This window comes from Opisthocomus hoazin, chromosome Z (genome assembly GCF_030867145.1).
Source record: "Opisthocomus hoazin isolate bOpiHoa1 chromosome Z, bOpiHoa1.hap1, whole genome shotgun sequence".
Classification (NCBI taxonomy): Eukaryota; Metazoa; Chordata; class Aves; order Opisthocomiformes; family Opisthocomidae; genus Opisthocomus; species Opisthocomus hoazin.
In genome coordinates, this window is record NC_134454.1 from 10,998,313 (window position 1) to 11,021,929 (window position 23,617).

Below are 23,617 nucleotides of genomic sequence, written 5' to 3' on the forward strand. Positions count from 1 at the left end.
ACTAGCAAATGCCAGTAAGGTGGGTATTTCTGGATTCCTGTTGCTTGAGAGTGTAGATGTCTCGCTGGTAAGATTTTGCACATGGTGTACCTGTGTCCAGCTTGGAATCCAGAGCAGTGAGCCCTTTCCTGTAAAAAGAAATCCAGTGGCCACCTTTAAAGAAAACTAGTGTATGGGGAAAGTAAAATGGGATTATGGTAGCCTAATGGTTAGAATAGTTGAATGGAACACGACAAATATTGTTTCTGTTCCCCCCTCTCTCAGTGGTTTCAAGTCCCTATTTTCTATTTATCAGCAAAGCGTCCTAACCACCAAGCTGAAAAAAGCGTGGGTGAAAGGACCTGTACGTATACGTTAATGCTGAAGGTGGGGTGCAGGTAACAGTGCAATGTTTTTTTTTGTCCAGGAAACACATTTGGAGCACTGTGATGGGCAGACCTTGGCTGGCCACCTGGTGCCTACAACATTCCTCTTCCATCAGTGGAGCAGGGGGAGAAAATACGACAGAAAGGTCATAAGTTGACATAAGGAAAATGAGATCACTCACCAGCTACCGTGACAGGCAAAACAGACTCGATTTGAGGAAATTAATTTAATTTGTTGTCAATTGAACAGAGTAGGACAGTGAGAAATAAGAAAAAGTCTACAAAGACCTTTTCCCCAGCCCTCCTTTCTTCCCAGGCTCGACTTCACTCACAACTCTTCTTACCTCATCCCTGCAAGCAGCACAGGGGACTGGGGACTGGGGTCTGTGGTCAGTTCATAATGCTTTGTCTATGCTGCTCCTTCCTCCTCATGCTCTTCCCCTGCTCCAGCATGGGGGCCCTCCAGTGGGAGATGGTCCTTTATGAACTCCTGCAGTGTGAGTCCTTCCCATGGGCTGCAGTCCTTTAGAATAGAAAAGAATAGTTCCACTTGCAAGAGACCTACAACGACCATCTTGTCCAACTGCCTGACCACTGCAGGGCTGACCAGAAGTTAAAGTGTGTTGTTAAGGGCATTGTCCAAATGTCTCTTCAACACTGACAGGTTTGGGGCATCGACCACCTCTCCAGGAAGCCTGTTCCGGGGTTTGACCATCCTCTGGGTAAAGAAATGCTTCCTCATGTCCAGTCTGAACTTGCCCTGGTGCAGCTTTGAGCTGTTCCCAGGCATCCTGTCGCTGGATCCCATGGAGAAGAGCTCAGCACCTCCCTATCTGCTACCTGGGTCACAAGAATGGGAATCTTGCATGATACCAGTAGCAGCAATACTTCACAAACTTTTCCGGCGTGGGTCCTTTCCACAGGGTGCAGCCCTTCAGGAACATACTGCTCCAATGTCGGTCCCCTATGGGGTCGCAAGTCGTGTCAGCAAACCTGCTCCTGCATAGCGTCCTCACTATGGGCTGCCGCTCCTGCCAGAACATCCAGTGCAAGCTCTCTGCGGGCTGCAGCTTCCTTCAGGGCACATCCACCTGCTCCAGCATGGGGTCCTCCCTGGGCTGCAGGTGGATATCTGCTCCACCATGGAACTCTTTGGGCTTCAAGGGGACAGCCTGCCTGACTGTGTCTTCTTCACAGGCTACAGGGGAATCTCTGCTCCGGTGCCTGGAGCACCTCCTTCCCCTCCTTCTTCACTGATCTTGGTGTCTGCAGGGTGGTTTCTCTCACATATTCTCACTCCTCTCCTGGCTGCTATGCAGTGTTTTTAACCCTTTCTTAAATATGTTGTCGCAAAGGCATGACCAGGGTCACTGATGGGCTCAGCTTTGGGCAGTAGCAGGTCCATCCTGGAGCCCACTGGCACTGGCTCTGTCTCACATGGGGGCAGCTTCTGGTGTCTTCTCACAGAAGCCACCCCTGCAGCTGGCCTGGCTACCAAAACCTTGCCACATAAACCCAATACAAACACTTACCTGGCAAGGAAGACTCAGAGCTCCTCTTCATCCTTCAGAACGTTTCTTCAAGTCTCGGTAGAGCGAAACTGAAAAGTGAGTGGTCTGTTTTGGAATGGGAGCTGCTGTAATTTTTCTGGTGGAGTAATGCATAATACACTACATAGTAATGCTTTTGGAACGCCGTACAAAATATCTGCAGTGTTCCTGCAAACAGAAAGACTTAGCATGTTCACAGTTGTCGTTTAGTATAGATTATGGCTCTTCATCTGACAGTCTGAGAGCTGTGCTTGGCTTGTAGGCACAGCCAAGTGGCTGGCTAAAAGCAACAAATAAAGGCTAGTTTTCATCTCCTCTTTTGGGAGGTTCTTCTCATGTCATCACTTCCTGACAGATTTTGGAGACTGCCCTATCACACTGCCTGTAGTGAAGGAGACTGGGACTAGCAGGTAGAGCTAGTAGTGGTGACACACTGGCCTGGGGAGTCTAGATGGGACAAAAAGGTGCAGGGTTCTTGGTGTGGAGAGAGGAAGGTAATGGACATGTGGCTGTCCCTGTGCCCTGGAGCAAGTTGTGGTGGAGTCCTGGGGGAGTCTGGGAGGAACGTGAGAGGGTTGCAGCCTCCTGGTTGGAGCAGATAAAAATCAGCTGCTTTTGGATGGCGTAGAGGGAGAGAGAGAAAGGTTGTTTTTGTTTTGTTGAATCCCTGTGTGGGTGCCTACCACTTTTTGCCTATGCCACACTGCCTGCCAGTGGAGAGGTGAACGTGCAGTGGTCTGCCCTGCCTTCTGATACTTTGCAGATTACCTGTCTTGATGGGGTGGGGGGGAGAGGAGCAGAATAAATCTTGCATCTGGTTTCTGGTGAAAATACCTACAGAATGAGAAAGAAACTTTGGAAAAGCTTGTATTAATGTGTAGGTTACTTATGATGGGGGAAGGTGGCAGCGTATTGTGAAATCTGGAGAGTGGTGTTAGTATAATGCAAGATTGTAGCAGGTGTTCCTGTAATGCTGTGTAGTGTAGCCTTTATAATTGCATCTTTTTCCTTTGCTACCTTTTTTAGCCCACTTCTTATCTGTTCTGTTGTACATCAGCACAATTCATTGCCTCATGTTATTGAGCAGAGCTGAGTTACAGAAGATGGTGATAACCTTCTTAAGGTTGTTGTTGAAGTCTGTATTTGATGAGGAGAGCTAAAGGGTTTTCTCAGTTTGATATTTCTTCATCAGCCTGTTATACCACTGCACCTTATAAATTCCAGTAATGATTTGAAACCTTTATATCCCATTGTGATGGTTGTTTCATTTGGATGTTTTGGGTTATTTTTGTTGTTGTTGTGCACAAAGTATTATCAGACCAAAACTCACTCTAATGTTCTTTGTGGTTGAGGGATATTGGGATAGAGCTGTTCTACATCTTTTTTTTTTAGATTTAGTCCATTTCAGTAATGGTCTGACAGCTGCTACTTACCATGTCACAGGAGGTGTGGTAGAACAGAACAATATGTGTAAATATTAATGTTTTGTGTTACTGACTGCATGGCACAGTAGACATTGAATATTTAAGTAAATGGGAGAGGGTGTGTGTCTTTTGCTGTATAAGGTACAGCAATAAACAAGTCATGTGTGGTTTGCTCACAGTGTTGTTGTCTTCAGCAGCTTCTCTGTCTTGACATACTTTCCTCTTCTTCTGCCTTCTGCCTGTCCTGTCTCCTTTCTCTCCTGGCCATCTGTTAGACCTTGAGGAAATACTGTTCTTCAGCACTGGCCTTGCTAGTAGTTCTAGAGTCTCACATTTAAATCTAAAGTACTACCAGGTTTCTTGGAATCATCTGTAGAAAGGTGTTACACATCCATGCAGAGCACTTGGGATCGCAGTCACTGCTGTCAGCTCTCAGAGTTCAGACTCCGCTGGTTCTTTCTTCTTCCCATCTCCCCTTGCTTCCCCCTTGCCCCCTCCCCATACTTTTTGCTCCAACAGCAACCCAACAGACTGGCTGTCTTTGGTGATTTGTTATACTGTAAATCATGTTGCAGAATTGGAATTTCAAAACAAGTTAAATGGCCCAGTAGGAGTAAGGCAAACATTTTTGCTGTTAAATGTACTGTTAATGAAAATGTTAGGGATAGTAGTTCTAGTGTGAAGATGTTGAAAGTTTTTTGTCATCTCACTGAGACTACCTTAAGAACTACTTAATTCGAATTGGAGGAAACTAATAATGGACACAGTTTGAATATGCCTACAGTGGTAAGAACTGAAACTTTAAAAGGAGCAATATGGGGAGAGGGTGTAGGGGAGTGGGCTGTTTTGTTATTGTTATGTGCAGAATCATGTGACAGATGAGCACCACTTATGCCTCTTGTACAGTTACCTGTTTGTTAAATTCCACAATGTAAATGTCACAAAGTGTTTTGTAATTGTTTTGTTGTAATGGCTTTCCAAAAGCTCTTTTCCTGAGTGGCTTGTGATTTAGAAATGATTTATAGCTCTTTAATGTGTGATGTGTTTTTTTTTTCCTCTTGAGATAACAGATGAGAAGCATTTTTACTCAACTTTTGTTCCATTAGTTTCCATTAGAGTGTAGTAGAGGCAGTGTGTATTTGTTCTTCTGATAGCTGTAGCAACACAAAAGAAAACCTGGTTACATGCTTCTGTTTATACAGGAGTCGTGTATATTTTTATTAGTATGTGGAAAATGGCTGTTAGAACTTTGAGCCCTTTTTAAATGACTATTCACACTACTATGTTGAGCTGATTTGCTGCTGACCGTTACTGAAATGCTAATATTTATGATCTAAGTAAATATGGGAAACACCAGGGCAGGATTCCTGAACTGCTGAAACATGTTCAATGGGGACAGGAAAACTGTTTATGGGAATATCTGTTAATACTTAGTGAGGACTACATTTTGGCATACTCTTTTAGAATACAGTTGTGGAATTTGTTTAGAATATACTTGTGGAAGTGGAAATATGTTCTGTTAGATAAAAAGTGTGTAGTGCATTGCTGGAGTGAACACTGGACTTGGAGTGCTTAGCAGGCCACCAAAATCTGTGATTCGAATACAGGCCTGTTTGTATGTTAATGTTAAGTTTGTCCGTGTGTCCTTTTGTATATTTAGAATGTTATTTTGTATACCTTCCAGTAGTAAGTGATAACAATATCAGTTAAACTTAAGGATTTTTACTTCTTCTTTGCAGTGCACTATTTCAGTGCTGTCTACCTTATTAAGGAAGAACTGAGATGAGTTTATTCTAAGATGAGGATGTAAAATGAGCAGATTTATTGTTTTCTTTAAACATTTTCAATTTTTTTTCCTTTTTTTTTTTTTTTTTTTTGGCCAAGATGTATCGTGGTGGTCATGAGTGGGAACATATAGGATAGGTGGAATGAACAGACCATATATTTGGTTGGAAGTCCTTTTAAGAAGCAACACAGTTAAATAGAGTTTTTCAAAATGAGATATTTTTTTTTATCTGTAAGCTGTAAAACAGAAAGCCTTGTGTAACAGCTGAGGTTTGAAGGGAACATAGTCTAACAAATTTTACCTGGAAAGGTCATTGCACGGTAGGAGATTGTTGCCTGGATATGCTTGATGCTGTCTCTTTGGAAGTGGGTCCGTGTATGTTCCAACGTGAAACTTTGGGTTTTGTCTTGCTTACACTGCAGTCTTCCATGGTTGGGGCATGCATGTAATCCAGTCTTCAGTGTCTGATGAGGCTTATGCTCACGCACCAAGTACGAGAGGATCTAACATAGAGTGTCTCTGCCCCTGTGTTGCTGCTACTGCTTAATTCGTAATAAAGAGGAATGGTACTTGGAAGACTCTTCCCTGCTACAGGGGCAGCAAAAAGGAATTCTGCGTAGGGCACCGTGTGTTAGAAGTTTCTGCCATCAGCATTGACAGTACTTCTGGGGCGGGAAGACAGCTCCATCTTCTTGCTCTGCCATTGATTATTTCTCCTTGATGTACAACTTGATAACTGTGTTTTTATCCAAGCACAGTCTTAGTGCATTTTTGATGTCAGGTAACTGTAGATGTTTTTAGGAGACTTATGTAAGTTATTCACTGTATTTGCAGTCACTTATTCTCATATTTCTCTTTCCATGTCTCTTTTCTGGGATTCTTTTTATTTCACACACCACAAGAAAGAAGGGGATTCCTCAATTTTTATAGTAGTTAAAGAATTTGGAGGGAAAGAATTCTAATTCTCATCTCTGAAAGCATTTATTCTAAAATAACACGCAAAATTTATTCATTATATCCAGCTCAAATTTATGCTAATGACAGTAGCTTACAGCATCTGCTGTCTGGGAGATAAGGTGGTAACCATCAGCAGTCAGAATGCAAATTTGTGTGCAATTCAATGAGTCCATGCAGTAGTTTACAAGCCTGAAAAGTGTCAGTATCTTTTCTTGATCCTGTGTCTTTGGACTTATTTTTACAAACTGTCTGAAAACTCTGGGGCCCAGTGAAAGTAGCATGGAGTGGCAATCTAGTAATTCATCCACCTTCAGATGGGTGAGCAATGTAACAAAGCTTGCAGAAAATAATCTGTTAACTCCAAGTAGACTACCTGACTGTTGAAAGTCTGTTTTCCATGGGTGAAGCTCCACTTGACAGGTCTACTTGCCACCAATAGCACCAACACTCTCCAGATTCTTGAGATAGGAAGGTAGAAACCTACTAATTTTCAGATAGGTTTGTTAGGGAATTAAGCTCGTCAGGTTGTATCTTTGTGTCATTTGTAGACAAATATATTATGCTTTCCCTTCAATCTTTCTTTGTATGGATTCTGCTTGCTTTGAGAATTAGTCACTTCGGGTTAGAGAGACTCAGGTAGTGCGGAGATCCTCATGAAATAATTAGTCGTTAATTGCAAACTTCACAGCTTCTGCTGCTCTCAGAAAATGCACTGCAGGAATAGGTAGGGGAAAGAAAGCTTCAAAAACCTCTTTTCGTGACCTCCTGCTTATCTGCTTCAAGTGATTGCTTTTCCTTCTTTGTGAGAAGACCTTAGGTTTTAAAATGCTGTTAAAAGACGTGTTTCCAATTTACAGAATTTGGATGGTGGGAGGGGAAGCTGATGCAAGAGGAACTGTTAAACTTCATTTTCAGGCTTTATCAGATTTTTGGGGGTGTTTTTTGTTTTTAATACCATTTCAAAATTTTGTATTAGTTGCCAATACGTGTTGGCAATAGCCTCTGCCTTTCTGAAGCTTGCTAGAAAGAAGATTTGGAAAACTTGCTTTCTTCACCCTTTCATAAACAGAATTGATTTATCTCAATACCTAATTTCTAACTGTTGTAGGAGCGAGAGGAAGTAGGTGTTTGAAGTTTCATTTTGTTCTTGTTGCTTGAAGGACAAATGGCTGCAGTTTCACATTATAAGGGAAAGTAATTTTTCATTAGTGGAATTGAAGGAGAGCAGATACATAACAAATACATTTAAGAAAAGAATGTTTTTAGTGCACTGCTGTCATTCTGGGATCCTTATGTGTCTGTTGTTTGGACCTCAGCTTCAGCTTCTTGATCTGAAACAACTGTATTGTTTACCCAGGCTTAACCTATTGCTCTCTGACTTAGGACAGATTCTTTCTGGGCAACTTTTGCTCTGTTTACCACCCTCTTTCACAGGAAGCTGAATGGCTGGTCACCACTGGGAATTTACTATTGCTTCACTTTGTTCAGAGAACAGCCAAAGTTGTTTTGACAGATATTTAAAGACAAATTCAGTTCTGCTGAGACATCACTGCTGAATGGCAATAATGATGTAATGATCTGACTAATAAATAACGTAAGCTAAAGCATTTGATCAGATGAGCTTCTAAACAAGTAACTGCTTATTAGTTTTCTAAGTAGTAATAAATGAATTATAGTTAATGGTATAAAGCCATACACAACTTACAGCAAGAACAGTTACCTAGTTAAAACAACAGGAGACTGAGCTCTGAGTCGCTGTTTCTGTATACAAGTTATTTGGCCAAGATAACAATTTCACATGACTGGTTAAAAGGGTATAGTATGCATTCACTTCTCTGGTACATTGGTCCTTAGAAGTACTTTTGGCAGAAGGCAATTCTGGTGTACATCTCTATAAATACTAATTTTTCGGTGTGAAAAATAAAGCAATGCTTTGTTGGAAATAAATAAGCAAACATCAAGCTGGCACATACATTCTGCTTTCACACTGCAGATTCACCCAGTTTTTGAAAGAATAGGTTTCTATTTAAGAATAGACCTAATGGAGGCTTTGTAGTTTTCATTAGCATTTTCGTCTGTTTGCCATTTCCATTTGATCAGGAAACTTTTGGGGAAAAAACAGCTGACGATGGGATGGTAAATTAAATATCGCAAATATTGGAGAAGATTTTTGTTATTTCATTTTTTTGTATAAGAGATATACTCTGCACTTTACCCTTCTTAACTTAGGAAAAAAATGCATTTAGCAGTTTTTACTTTTGTGAGTGATGTTGTCTATTTGTAAAATGTCTGCATCAGTGGTTTGAAAATTGAAATTTTTGCCCTTGCTCTAAACATACATGTAGAAGTGCAGACTGTGTATAGTGTGCATGGTTTTATTTCTGATGCTTTGTTCAGAGGTACATAAATGTTCAAATGCTTTTTCTAAATGAGAAGGGTTTATTTTAGTGTGCCTTTATCAAGTGTGTCTTTTTGTTGTTTGGGCATTTCTTTTAGGTTAAAAAGTTGTATCATCTCAGGGAAGCAGTAGCCTATGGTGAATTTCCTGGAGCAGCAACTCAAACCAACCATGAGCAGATGATACCAGTTAAACAGTGTCTGGCAGACAACATCATTGCAGTGGCAACACCACACAAGTACCATCAGAGCAGGGAACTTTCGTGTTCCTGAGTCAGTTGGAAACATGCTCAGTATCTCAGCTGCCAAAGTGACTGCAATTTCTACATAGATCTGTAGAGATCTTGTAACCATGTCTGTTAGTGCAACAGAGAATGATCCTCCTAGATTCTTCGTGGGTGGAGAAGACGGAGAAGAATTACTGGATTCAGCCAGATCTACAGATTATGAACACTTCTATGACCATGGGGAAGAAGAGGAGGAAGAGTATGACTCTGTATGTACCGTAGAGGCATGTGTGTACTATTCTGTATGTTCTCTAGCATTATTTTACTTTGAAATGGCATTAGATCACAAAAGTCTAATACTAAAGTGGTGTTCTGAATTGGAAAATGGTTCATATTCAGCTAATGAACTATCAGTTATGTTTGGAAATGCAGCACACTTGAGAAGTAAGTATACCTTGAACTTTGAAGTAGTTGTGCTCGACCTTAATACAAAGTATCAGGGCAGCTGAGGTTGATGGACCAGCCTTGCAGACTTGATTTGCATTCATTTTATTTATTTGGATAATTAGTAGCAGAAGATGATGAAGTTTTTCTTCTATGTGTGTTGCCAGCTGCTGCAGAGTTAACTTTTGATTTTTCAGTTTGAACAGACTCAACATTTCTTTTCTTATCTTACTGTTATTTTCATTAAGATCTCACATGTTTTCATTCTTGTTCTTTTGTTGATGTATAGAAAGTGCATGCTAAATTTTCTTAAATTATATCATAGTTTATTATCCTTGCAGAGTGTTCTGAATTGAGTTTTGGCACCGTGCTTACCAATTTTTAGTTTTTTTTATTACAAACTCTTAGTTTTATTATGCATGAGTTGTCATGTCTTTTTTCTAGCTGTATTTTGCTGTTCTTTTAGTCTGTAACATTTCACTTGAGGGGATAGTAAGATTAAGTTTTCACTGATTACAAGCATGTCTGAAAAAAATTGAATGCAAGGAAGAGTTAATAAAACGCTTCACTATGATTAAAAGTAACGGAAATGTAGAGAAGTAGTGCAAAATTAGCAGCTCAGCTCAATTCAGTCAGTGTATTTTAGCAAGGGAAGGTAATTAGCTGTGTTTTAAAAGAACGGTAAGTTGAAATAAGGATTGTTCTGAGTGGTGGGGTTTTTTTTTGTTTGTTTGTTTCTTTTTAAACAGAAGAGTGGGTTGGCTATTTCACTTAGGAATACCACTGGGGAAAGAAATTTTTAAAGGCTTGTAACATGAAAGAAAATATAGAGTATACAGAAGAAAAGTGAAGCTGTCTATGCACAAAATAGCTCAGAAATCTAGAATAGTGTTTTCTGGTTTACTAGTTTTCATAATTCACGTATAGTATTAGGTAATAAGATGAGAAGCCTTGTGACTACTAAGTAGATTTAGAAAAATCAGATAGTTTAAAAATGAATTGCTAGTTAATTTCAGAGTAAATCATAAGTATGGCTTCATTCAGGTTTGACATTTTGGACCTAGATTTTGATCCTCGGTATTTGTTCCTGATACGGTACTCCCAAAAAGTAGTGTAGAGCTATTGAACAGTTTCACTTTTTGAGGCATTTTTCATAAGGATGAAGTGCAATGTGCTGCCATGCTGCTAGCAATTTACCTGATTAAAAACTGAATTAAAGGTAGCATGTGAATTTTAACAGAAAATATCTGCTCTGGTATTGTACTGCTAAAACCCTGTTAAAAATTGCTTTCTTTCCCACCCCCTCACCTTCAGCCACCAGAAAGACAAATCGCAGTTGGAATCTGTTCAATGGCTAAGAAATCTAAGTCAAAACCAATGAAAGAAATTCTTGAACGCCTCTCCATGTTCAAGTACATAACTGTGGTAATATTTGAAGAGGATGTTATTTTGAATGAGCCGGTAGAAAACTGGCCTTTATGTGACTGTCTCATTTCTTTTCATTCTAAAGGTAAATATTCTGATAATACCATTAATATTTTTGGCATCTAAATACTTTAACCAGTTTGAGAGTCTTTTTATGTTTTTTTGTCTTGTAGTTTTATTGTATTTTCCTAGGAAGCGATTAATTTGTCTTGTTTAATACAGTACAACTGACTTATATAATACAAGCTTTCTAAATGATGCTGTTTTTGTTGCTTGAGAAAGTCCTGTCTGACATGATATTTAAAATAGTTATTCCATTGGTAAATATTTGTACAGCCAGTGGAAATGGTGATCTAATACTTCATCCAGTAACTGAAGACATGCTACTTTCTCAGTGAGAGTGTTATATCTCTGGCCACTTGTTCATGTATTTCTGCTATCATCTAGGTTTTTTTGTGGGGCTGAGCAGTGAACCAAAGATAGTAGACTGAAGTTAAAAATCCCATTTTCAGGCAGAGGGAACAAAAGCCCTAGTTCTCTCCCTATGGAAGTGGAGGTCACGTGGAGTGAGGAGGAGGGAATTGGAGACAGGACCGCTACTTTTGGTAGCCTATACTCAAATTAGACTGTAGCTTCATGATTGTCTTAGGCTGATGTTATGTGTGTCTATAGTTGAAGGAGCATCCTCCCACTTAAAGCATGTCTCTGGTTGTACTCTAAAGCTTGAACATGAAGGTTCCAAATATTTACTGATGTTGTGTCTTGTAGTTTTAATTTATTTGTCTTAATAAATATTTTAGGATTTCCACTGGACAAAGCAGTTGCCTATGCAAAACTCAGGAATCCATTCATAATCAATGACTTGAATATGCAGTATCATATACAAGACAGGTAAGTAGCACTAATTACCTGTAAACAGCAAAATACTTTTAAATCAGAGACTGTGAAAATATGTTGATATTGCATAGCAACAGTTCCAGTGTATTGTAAAATAGTCTAAATAAAATTACAGTGAACGTTATGTTTTATTAATGTATGTATAGTTTTCTGGGATATGTCTTTAGGTGTGTTTTTTTTTTCTACTGCTTTTATATTGATACATCTGAAGATTTACCAAGGTAGAAGTTTGATACATTTGTCTAAAGCTTAGCAAATAAAAAAGTTTAAACTCTGAAAATATGTATAGCATAGGTATGTGTAGCAACTGTACAACCTCCTATAATTGTAGAATTCATGTGACTTACTAAAGGTCTTATTTTCTGTTAAGTGGATACTTTACAGAAGTTTTCGGTATTCAAAGATTGTATGGTTATTCAAAGTGAATTTTCTTTTGGGGGTGCAATCATGCATAGCAAATATTAAGAAAACAATACTGAGCAAAATACATAAACAATGGAGCCTTCTGAAGAGTGAGCAGACTTTTTTGTTTTGAATCCCTTCAGCTGCTGTCGTGTACAAACTTTTTCAACCCTTTGTGTTGATAATCTCCTTTAACAAGAGAATTGTTCTAAGTAAGTTGCTGTTGCACTGCCAGAGTGGAGAGGACAGGACTGACATAGCAAATTACATTTTTATTGATATTGATGAGATCACTGCAAAGGTACAGCTGTGTCAGAGACATTTAAAGCATTATATTAAGAAGCAGAGTATTATATATGTAATCTTATCCTGTGTGATTTAAAAAAAATAATTTGTATGTATTTTTCTTCTCCCTTACTCATGAACTGCAAAATACCAATACTGACAGGATTTGGTGTCTCACTGTGCAACTTTTGTTCTTTTCTTCTAGGAGAGAAGTATACGGTATTCTTAAAGCTGAAGGCATTTTACTTCCTCGCTATGCAGTTCTGAACCGTGATCCAAACAATCCCCAAGGTGAAAACTGGTGACTAAAATATCAACCATTGGCATATCTTTGTTTCCGCTGGCGAACAGTACATACATAGCTAATTAATTCCTTGGTGCAGAGGTTGATTTCTGCTCAAGTAGAAAAGTACTTTAAAAAGTATTGTTGTGGATTAACGCCTACTGACTGTGGGGGCAGTGTGTGAAACAGAAAATGCACTGAGGCTGTGCAAGTACTGTTCAGCAGTAACTAAAATATCAAGACTGTTTTGGTCACAAATTCAAAACACAGCACGATACCAGCTGCTGTGAAGAAAACTAACTCCGTCCAAGCCAAAGGCAGTAAAGGATGCATGATTCTGAAGCCTGGGGTCACAATCCTCTCACAGCCATTGTAGAACAACTACGATATAAGGGTCTCCAAACTCAAACTGAGATTGCAATGTATCACCAGAGAGAGCAGCATTCATGATGTTACATTACCCACAATAATTAGTAATTTTACTTAGGAAAGTAGTACTGACAGAAATAAGTGAGACTATTGAATACTTTCCTTTCTAAGTACAAGCAACCACACAAGGAAATACAGTCCAGACAGATCTGCAGATGATGTACTCTGGATATAAATTGGAATTATTTTTTTCTGTTTCTGAAAACAAACATAACAGCTTTTTCTACTAAAATAAAAACTTACAGCAACAATAGGAGATTGCAATGACAAGACACAAGAGTCAGAAATAAGAAAAAATAAAGAATATTGAAGTATTACTGTAGGGTAGCTCTTAAGCAGTAGGGAATTTTAGTTTAAAATGTCTGTGTAATCTAGGGGGAAGATGACTCATTTATGCTACAAAAGTCAAATAAAAACTGCTGCAGGCAGCCAACCAGTAGTGAAGAGATTCGTGATCCTTGATTCCAGAGGACCTAATCTTCTATGCAAGGTGCATCAGTCATACAGAATGAAACAGTTCTCAGCCTATTCAAAGTACTGTTTCATCTGGCACCACCACATGTTCACTGTCCATCTGCCATCCCCCTGATATTTCAGAGAAAGGCACTGAAGAAAGAGACAAACAGCCCTACCCCCGTCTTCAAAACATTTCCAAAAAAATACCACCCATGCAAGCTTATGCATGTGTAGGAGATTATTTCCTGTCTGACACTGAGGGAATCAATGGAAATCCGGGAATGTAGTATTAAAAGTAACATCATATAGACGTGGTGCAGCGGATGTGTTCAGCATGTGATCAAGTCTTTGTACAGTTAGTAACAAATAAGTGAACCAAAAATACAATATAATCTTTTTATTATAAAATTACCCCAAAATTTCTAATAATTTCATTCCATGAGTATATTATTACATCTCTGTTGTTCGCACTGTTTCTTCAGAATGCAACTTGATTGAAGGAGAAGATCATGTGGAAGTGAATGGAGAAATTTTCCAAAAGCCTTTTGTAGAAAAGCCAGTTAGTGCTGAGGACCACAATGTTTACATTTATTATCCAACATCTGCTGGGGGTGGAAGCCAGAGGCTCTTTCGAAAGGTGAGGTTATTGTACTAAAGCCATTGAAAAGTTGTAGATGTCTAAAAGAATTGCAGAATTGCAGAGTCCTATCTGTATGTTAGCTGGGACCTGTTTTGTCATGTCCTGCTTGTGTAGGAGTAGTGGCAGATCAGATACATTAATTTCAGCAGAACATGTAGATGGAATGAAGACTCTTGTTCCTTGATTGTTAGCTGCTGTAGATTCTTAGAGGTAAAAGAAACATACACTGTCAGTACACTTTTAGAATATTGCTAAAATCTTTCGGGAATCATCAAAACCTACTTGCTTCATTTTGTACAGGAAGTGTCTTCTCAGTAGAGATGTGTTATTTTAAGGAGTTTTAAAGTTTCTTAGGCAGTAGGCTATGAATTTAATAGTAGAAATCTATTCATTTCAGATTGGCAGCAGAAGCAGTGTTTATTCTCCTGAAAGCAGTGTGAGAAAAACAGGCTCCTATATTTATGAGGAATTCATGCCTACAGATGGCACTGATGTGAAGGTATGACAAGTGCGCATTCTTGTTTATCTTTAAAACAATCAAGTGCTCCAAGACCTTTTCAGTTTAAAGATGAAAGTATATCTTTGTGTCAAGGATTAATTTTAATGAAGTTTTGATACAGTTCATAAGTAAAGAATGTAGTTCTTATTCTAGATAAGTGTGGTACTTATAATGTAAAGCAGCTCTGCTTATTTTGTTGGAATCACGTGCTGGAGGGTTACTACCCAACACATTGTCTTTCTTTTTTGTATTATATTAGTGGCAGAACAGCATATACTTTCCTGTGTAAGCAGACAGATGCTGCCTACCTGTTTTTTCTGAAGGTTACAAAGAAATACATAGTTGAACTGAATTTTACGAAGTATTTTAGTATTCTAATTAGTAAACAAAAGATACTAAAATTGTATGAAGTTGCAGAAAATAATGCGTTGACCTTATTTGTAATTATTTTTGCTTTTGTTCATTTATTTTCATAAGAGATGTGAAGATTAGGTATAAAAGAGTGCTAAAATAGGGCAAGAACAGAACAGATGTTAAGCCAGCCATGTATGGAGATTGCTTTCTTTCCCTTTTTGTTAGTTCTGGCTATTTTAAGCTCATCACAAAAAATGTGAAGCAAATGTTTTATGATATTCATGAGAGATCACCGTATTTTGACAAAAAGTGGAGGTTTAGAGTGTGAGATCTAATCCAATCTTAGGCCAAAAAGCCCTTTTATCAATTGCAGTCAACTTCTTCCACTTGGTGATACATGAGGTGAATCCTTGTTTTCTGTTCTCAGACAAATTCCCTGTTCTTTAAGTTGCTATGTTTTCATGAGCTATGCTCTTCAGATGGTATACTGTGCAGCACTTTGCAGAAGGTTAATCTGAGTTTGCAGACATCTGTGTGAGAACTTTACAAACTGTTTCCAAAAAGAAATGTTTCTTGCAACCTGAAGAGATACTAATGACTTGAGATGGGGATTATTTTGATGGCTTCTTGTACTGTAGTCATCAAGCAGCAACTGTGGACTTTAACACCCCAAATAAATAATGGATTTTCTTCAAAGAACAAGACTGTCAGCTTTATATAAGACAGCTTCACCCAACTCACCTTCTTGCCTGAATTGACTAAATTGGTAGTATTTGAAGTCGTCTGGTTGAATTGAATACTTTTTTTATCAAAGCTTAGAGTTTTGTTTTTAACTGAAGTGGCAGTAGCCCATTTTTGAGAGCTGCTGGCAAGTCTCTTCTAGCATATACCCCAGTCCTTTCAGTGAGATCCTTTCAGTGAGCATCGAAACTGCAGCAGAGTAGGTAGCACGATCATTCTTTCAAGACCCTGTCTTGTCATGCTAAAACTGGACAGATCTTTGCTTTGTTTAGTCCTGCCTAAAATATGAAAATACTTTTTAATGAAGAGAATCAGTTAGTCCTGTAGCTGGATTTCCCTAATCAAGTAAACTGAAATAATTCTCAAATTAATCTTCTCTCCAAGTTCTGCAGATGTTTTGGAGAGGAAAATGTTGTTCTTTACCTCTGTGCCACTGTAATTAAGAAATTAATTTTTATTCATGAAGTTTTGTAATTATTATTTTTCTTTACCTGTGCTCCAGCTGTTTTCTCCTATTGCTTTATCCTAGGTTGTAAGTAAATGGTGGATGTTCTCTGAAGGTAGAGAATGCCATTGGTGAGGGTACTTCAGGGTGGCATTTTCAGTGGTGAAAGCAGCTAGTATCTTTTCACATTTCAGATAAATTTATCAAGATGCATTGCATACATGAAATGTCATTTAATTACGCTGTATTAAATGTTCCTGTTTTTTGATAAAGGTGTACACAGTAGGTCCAGACTATGCTCATGCTGAAGCCCGGAAGTCTCCAGCTCTGGATGGCAAGGTAGAACGAGACAGTGAAGGAAAAGAAGTGAGGTATCCAGTCATCCTCAATGCAAGAGAGAAGTTAATTGCTTGGAAAGTATGCCTTGCCTTTAAAGTAAGCTGATTACTTTCCTATCTGATCAAACATTTAGTGTTAATTAATTGTTCGTTACATGAAAGGGTTTTAGTGCACAGAGCCAGTAGTAATAATTGCTGCAGAACTCCTAGGAAGGTGAAAAGCTGAACACCCACATCCACATCTTTTTTTTTTTTTTTAATCTAGAAGATTTCTTCCTTTAATGCATTGAAAAGTTCTGGATGGGTTGCTAATGTTGCGTTAAGTTTCCTGAAGTCAGGTGTTGCTATTTTGCTTTGCTAGTCCACAGTGTATCTGTTCTGTGCATAATATTTTCAGGTATTTGTAAGTGGCTTCTAAGTTAGCGAACACAATTTCAGTAGTCAAGTTTTTGCAACTTTTGTTGCCTAGTGTTTACATGGGCGGAATGAAATGTAAATTTGGTACTGACTTGACTAGGTCCTTATTTGAAGTGTTTGACAGTTTCCATTTTTTGTATAGTTTTAAGATTGTCATGTTCAAAACTTCATTCAATCTCTTACCTTTCTTTCACCTCTCTATTAAAAGTCTGTGTCTCAGTCTGTCTCATTACTTGTGTGTAACTATGATGGTATTCTGGAGCCTGTAGGATGTGAACCTCTATTACCTGGCAAAATGGGCTTTGACATCTAAAACCGTAATCTGTTGAAATAGCATCTAGTATCCTGTATTAATAATGTCAATATTATGTCAAAGTCAAAACTACCTGTCAAATTTAAATTTGGACAAAAATATTTTTATCGATATTTTGTCATTTCTTGCCTGCCACCCTTAAAAACTATGTGTAGGGGGAAACCACTGTCAGGATGGGGAATTCATAGGCCCATTATTGTTTATGCTGTAAATCTTGAAGGTTAAGTTGGTGCACATGTGAACTTGACCTTCAATACTGATACTGCTAGGGATATGTAGGAAGGATAAAATGAAACTGGGGATATAAAGTTAAAAATAGGAAGATGTTTGTGTGACATGAGTGAATCTAACATGGAACTGGCAAAAGGTACTAAGTATAAAAACCGCCTTACTTTTGTTATGTTTTCAGACTATGTTAAAATCTAAAGCTTATTTAGAATAAACAATCCTGAGGAAGGTGATCAATGACTTTAATTTTTGTTCTTAAAAACAGCAAACAGTTTGTGGCTTTGATTTACTGCGTGCTAATGGACAGTCCTATGTCTGTGATGTGAATGGCTTCAGTTTTGTGAAAAACTCTATGAAATACTATGATGATTGTGCTAAGATACTGGGGTAAGAGTTTACTGATTTGTTTCAGGAGTTTTGCCTGTTCGCTCTGTTGCATGTGACTATAGTTTATGCACTACTTATTCCTTATTCCTAAATTAATTATTTAAAATGAAATATCACATAAAATAAGTAACTAAATTGAATAATAAAATAAAATACTAGGAAGCACCCCAAATCAATCAATAAATCCTAAACAAATTCCTTATTCCTAAAATCATCCAAAATGTCTGAGTGATTTGTGAACACTTAAAGCTAACTGAGTAAGTATTTTGAAAGCCAGGCTAAGTTCTTAAACATAGTTGGGATTTTTTTCAAGCAGAGAAGCACCACTGGATGGTTATGCTTGCTGCTGTTTAATATGTGCCCAAATTAATGTACATTGTCCCTGATCTGAAGATGGTGTGTACTTGTATATTTGTGGATTTCATACTGGTAAATCCAAACTGATGTAGTATCGAGATGTCTTCTGTCATACCATCTTATCTCTGCCACTGGGAGCGCAAAAAGGTATAACGAGGGATGATACAGAACTGGGAAGTGATATCTATGCCAATGAAATGTTGCCCTCAAAGTAGGCTGATCCCATTCTGGCCAGTTAAACTGGCTTTACAGTAAGATTGCACTGATGAGAAATAGTATGACTTTCTGCATTATCAAATGGTCTGGGATCTTATTAAATGGAGGAAGAGCTAAGCTGAAATCCTAAATAACAACTGTAGTCCTGTTGTTTTAGGCCACTTTTTGAGTTAGAGTTACAATTCTCAGATGCATTTTGATTTCTGCTTGTTGAGATTGTTGTGGCTGTTGAATTATCTGAAAAAAGGTTATCTCATCATTTTTTCCTTATGCTTTATTCCTTAAGATAATACACTGCAGTGTTAAGTGACAGCAGATTTTTTTTTTTAACTTGTTAGAAATTGTATTATGGGTTATGCTACTTTAAGATGCACTTTTTTTTTCCTCAGTGTTACTGGTTCTTACGTAGATATTAATCTGAAGTTCAGTATATTTAGATGAAGTACTTGGGAAATGGAACTTTGGCAACATTTCATAACTTCCCGCAGGTGGAGGCAGTGTTATCATTTTGTAGTTATGACTAGAGACTTCACCTATTTTTCCAGTTCTGTTGAGGAAACTTTTGAGAAATTACCACTAAAGGTACCAGTTACTCTTTGATGAGAATGGCTTACTGATGATCAGGGACCTTCAGTTAGGCAGCGGAGTCAGGTGTCTGAATATTTAAACGAACGAGACTAAATCATATCCAAGGAACTCTTTTAGGAGCTGGAGTTCAAAAACTGAGGTTTCTTACAAATCCAGGGCTATTAGGCTAATGCTGTCTCTGTAGCAGTTGTAATAGCTTTAAATTGTTGTTTAAGTAGGTTTTTATTATACAATCAAAAGAAGAGTAAGCATCTAGAGACTCATGACTCTAAAAACACATTGATAAAGATGCATGTATGTATTATCTGTTTGCTTTGGAGTTTGTATGTGTTGTATAAGCTGCGCTTTAAACTTAGTGTTTTTTTTTCTTTTTAACCCCTTTTTTTAGAAATATCATAATGAGAGAACTTGCTCCCCAGTTTCAGATACCGTGGTCAATTCCTTTGGAAGCTGAAGACATCCCTATTGTGCCAACCACCTCTGGAACAATGTAAGAAAATAGTAGCTACACTTGAGTTGTGCAAACTCCTCATGTAACTTTTGTGTGAAATTTTTTTTCTCTTCACAAGGTGTGCCCACTTTGGCCTATGAACGCTTGTTTTGTGTGATGAAAACAAGGAAGGAATCACAATTGCTATGCCAGCAATCAGAGTTTCTGACCCTTAGTCAAGCTGAGTATAGAACAGCAGGTTTTCAAGTGTAGCATCTTTTATGCATAGCTTCCTTCACTGCTAAATCATTGTTCCAGCACCAACTTAATATACGCTTCTAATAAACATGCTCTCTCATTTAATGAACCTCAAAATCGTTGTTTTAAAAACTACTTAAAGTAGAAACGCTGTAGTTACCCAAGTCTTAAAATCAATATTTATATTTTATACCTTACATCATTTTCAGTTAACCTTATATTCTTGCATATCCTTCCATCACTTCTGTAGTTATGTCACATAACTACAACTTTGTCAATTGTCCTGATTCATGGTGGTTTTAATATTAAATAAAAGACCCTCATATATAGAAATGTCAAATACAACTCTCTTGAAATTTCAGGATGGAGCTTAGATGTGTTATAGCTGTAATACGCCACGGGGACCGAACACCAAAACAAAAAATGAAAATGGAAGTAAAACATCAGAAGTAAGTAGAATCTTGGTAAGAAGTAGTTTGTATGCTTTAGAGCAGAGCTCACTTCTTGGGGATGTGCAAGTAATGAATTGAACAGGATGTGCAAGTAATGAATTGAACAGGAACTGCATCATACAAGTGTTTCTTGGTTTTTTTTGTTCTCTTTTAAATCTAACTGATGTTGCAGCTAATTAACAAGCATGCACCTCACTTTCTAACAGGACTGTCGAATTACTTGTGCAGACTTCCTTCATCACATGCTGTGCCTTGTGAACAGTCCTGCTTGATGTTCATGAAAATGCATTTGTCTCTATAGATGTCTTTATTCAAAGTAATGCAGCAGATAGTATTTCTGGTTCACCATTTGACCATGACTTCTGCCTTTCTCTTTTTATCATAACTGTTCTTGTGTGAGCTGTCATCTTGCTGCACCACCTTTTTGTCTTTTATTTTTGTCATAGTTTGATGACTGTGAATTTCTGGTAGATACCATCTTTATGTTAGCATTCATAAAGTGCCTTACATAATTGGCCTGGAATTAGGTGCAGTTTCAGTAAAAAGTAGTTATTTGTTTAGAGACTAGATTCTTGCATTCAGAGATGCATGCTGTAAATATGTAGACTGCTAATTTGGTATTTTTGGTCCCTACTTATGTTCAGCATCATTCCCGAAGATTAAGAATTGACAAAGCTGTATATTTGAATATTATGTCATTTGATATATAGAACGTTTTTCCTTTTTTTTTATTTTTTTAAGCACTTAGCAAGTTAGTAAGGGATCATCTTTAGGGCTCTTACTTCTCTGATGTGTTGAAGTCTTTCTTGGGAAGTGGGATTTCAATAAAGATTAGTTTGACCTCTGTAGTGCAGGTCTTAACGTGCTTTTCAAATAGTGTAAAGGTGCTAATTTCAGACCGCTATAAGTTGAAGAGCCACCTACTCAAGTAATATTTTAACTGTGTTTTTTAATCAGTATTCTTTCTCTTACAGGTTTTTTGATCTCTTTGAAAAATGTGATGGATATAAATCTGGAAAACTGAAACTGAAAAAACCAAAACAGTTGCAGGCAAGTTTGTCTTTATTTGTGTGGTATTGTATAACTAGATAATTATTTATTTAAGTAAATCCTATGTTTCCTTTCTTTAGGAAGTGCTTGATATAGCAAGGCAACTCCTTGTAGAGCTTGGGCAAAACAATGATTCTGAAATTGAAGAAAGTAAAGCAAAACTTGAACAGCTAAAGACTGTGTTAGAAATGTAAGTGTCTAGTTTTCACGCTTTATAGCAACAAAGTTGCTATTTTGACCTGTTTGACAAGTTACTGCTTGAATTGCAATGTTTATCAAATATGTAATGATACATTAATTTAAGCGCAAGGGTTCTCAAGGGAAAGGATGTCTTGTTTGATGTTATGAGGGAGAACTGGGCCATATCTATTCTTTCTCATTATCTTTTAAATTGAACTTACTGCTTGATCTAGTGTCTCAGCATACTTTCTACATGAAAAATTTACTTTCTTTGATCTCAAATTTTATCTTCTTGCATGTTTTTAAAAGTATTTGGGTGCAGAGTCTGCTTCTTGCAGTGTGTGACATAATGAAGTCTGATGGAGCCAGTAAGAACTTTCACCATGTGTACTGTCTATTTACAGCAAACTTGGAGGATTCCAAATAAATAAGGCTTTGTATATTAAATATTTAATATACAACTTATTAATTTATGAAATATTTAATAATTAAAAAATCTAAGTCTTCAAGGTTTGTTAAAGATCTGGGGTCTCAGAACTCTAAATGGTAATAGATAACTTAAATATTTAAAAAATCAAGGCAAAGACAGTTATTATTCAAATTTATGGCAATTGTTTGAAATACTGAGTTCTGCTTGACAGCTTAATTGGCTAGCAAAATAGCTGCCAGTTACGCTGCCCGATCAGATTCTGGATACTGATAGCCACTGTAGTTGTGGATCTGAATAGATAAATTACTCATGCAATCTGTAAATGTTTTCCCACTTCCTCTCCCTGCCCCCGGTTTTTAATGTTTCATTATGGAAGGGTTGATATTTCTGTAGTCATTCTGTGCATGTTGAGTTAGGTTTGTTCTAAGCACTGTTTCAGTAAATGGTGGTCAAACGGACAAATCAATGACCAGCAAAGATTTATTATTTACTGTTACAGGAGCATAGCAGGTTTAGAGGAAAATATTTAAAATATTTCTCTCCCTCTTCCCCCTCACTTTCCCCTGTTCCTACTTCAGGTATGGGCATTTTTCAGGCATAAATCGCAAAGTTCAGTTAACATATCTTCCTCATGGTTGTCCAAAGACTTCCAGTGAAGAGGAAGGTAATGTACTACTTTTGCACCTAATCACTTAATATCATGTGTTTTTAAATAGTCATGGACTAGCAGTATAATATGGCTTGATGTTAAGAAGAAGGAATATCTTGTTTTGGATGAATGTTTGTACTGGCAGATATTCAGAATCACGTAATCTGCTGAATTGTACACCTAAAACTGTGTAGTAGATTTGTATTCTAAGACTGCCTTTTTGTAAGAGAAAAGTAGGGTGAAAAGAAGCTTAAGTGATTCACCAAAAACAGTGTTTTGGGGCTGGAATGGGAAAATCCCCCTCAACATTTACTGGTATCTTTAAAACTTTTATAAGTTTTTCTGGTCCTTGACCTATGGCTGTTGACTGAAATAACTGTAGGGTGTTTCGCATCCGATTTGTGTTGATTTTTCTGTCTCCATTTACTTTTTGCTTCAGATTTCATGCTAAATATTTTCACTTAACGTTTTCTCTGTAATTTAACTACTGCTGATTTCTATGTATAAGTTAAAAAAAAAAAGATTTAGAATATACTTCACTTCTAAGCTTCTGTCTCTGTTTACAATTAGATAATAGAAGAAATGAGCCATCCCTGCTTCTGGTTCTAAAATGGGGAGGAGAATTGACCCCTGCAGGCAGGGTTCAAGCAGAGGAGCTTGGAAGGGCTTTCAGGTGTATGTATCCAGGTGGACAAGGTAAAAAAATATAACAATAATAATAAAAAATGTGTTGAATGGCATAAATCCTTTTTGAAGATAATCAAGTGCAAAATGAGAGTTTGAGAAAAATGTTTGTTTGGTAGGAGATTATGCTGGATTTCCTGGATGTGGTTTACTTAGATTACATAGCACTTACCGACATGACCTCAAAATCTACGCTTCTGATGAGGGACGAGTTCAGATGACTGCAGCAGCTTTTGCAAAGGTACAATGTGAAATTGTATTTTCAATGTTAAAGATTCTGATGTTCTCATGTTTGTTTTTTCTTTTGAAGACTGGGGGAGATTTGTGGTTGATTAGAGTCCACAGTGTATAATGAGGCTGTGTTTTAAAAGGAATGTATTTCCAAAGAGTGTTCGGTTCAGTGAGAAAAAGTGTCCAATTAATGTGCCAAGCATCTGAAGTTCTTTGAGCAGATGCAGACAGGTTTTAATTATACAGCCCTAGCCATATACCTTAGTCCTTTCCAGTAATAACCACCAAAATAATAGAATTAGTTTGGTTCGAAGGGACATTATAGATCACCTAGTTCCAGCCCCCCTGCCATGGGCTGGGACACCTTCCACTAAACCAGGGTGCTCAAAGCCCCATCCAGCCT

The 23,617-nt window shown here is 37.7% G+C and overlaps 1 protein-coding gene across 1 annotated transcript in view; it reads left to right on the plus strand.

Annotated features, from left to right (window-relative positions):
• Positions 1–23,617, plus strand: part of PPIP5K2 (diphosphoinositol pentakisphosphate kinase 2) — a 53,384-nt gene that overhangs the window by 2,676 nt on the left and 27,091 nt on the right. Inside the window, exons 2-16 of the mRNA XM_075447076.1 lie at positions 8,579–8,975; positions 10,465–10,660; positions 11,376–11,466; positions 12,365–12,450; positions 13,810–13,964; positions 14,365–14,466; positions 16,280–16,441; positions 17,568–17,689; positions 19,239–19,340; positions 19,901–19,987; positions 20,965–21,040; positions 21,121–21,230; positions 22,229–22,314; positions 22,870–22,995; positions 23,103–23,224. Coding sequence (XP_075303191.1) covers positions 8,832–8,975; positions 10,465–10,660; positions 11,376–11,466; positions 12,365–12,450; positions 13,810–13,964; positions 14,365–14,466; positions 16,280–16,441; positions 17,568–17,689; positions 19,239–19,340; positions 19,901–19,987; positions 20,965–21,040; positions 21,121–21,230; positions 22,229–22,314; positions 22,870–22,995; positions 23,103–23,224 — 1,767 coding nt within the window. The 5' untranslated portion in view covers positions 8,579–8,831. The remainder of the gene's footprint in view (positions 1–8,578; positions 8,976–10,464; positions 10,661–11,375; positions 11,467–12,364; positions 12,451–13,809; positions 13,965–14,364; positions 14,467–16,279; positions 16,442–17,567; positions 17,690–19,238; positions 19,341–19,900; positions 19,988–20,964; positions 21,041–21,120; positions 21,231–22,228; positions 22,315–22,869; positions 22,996–23,102; positions 23,225–23,617) is intronic.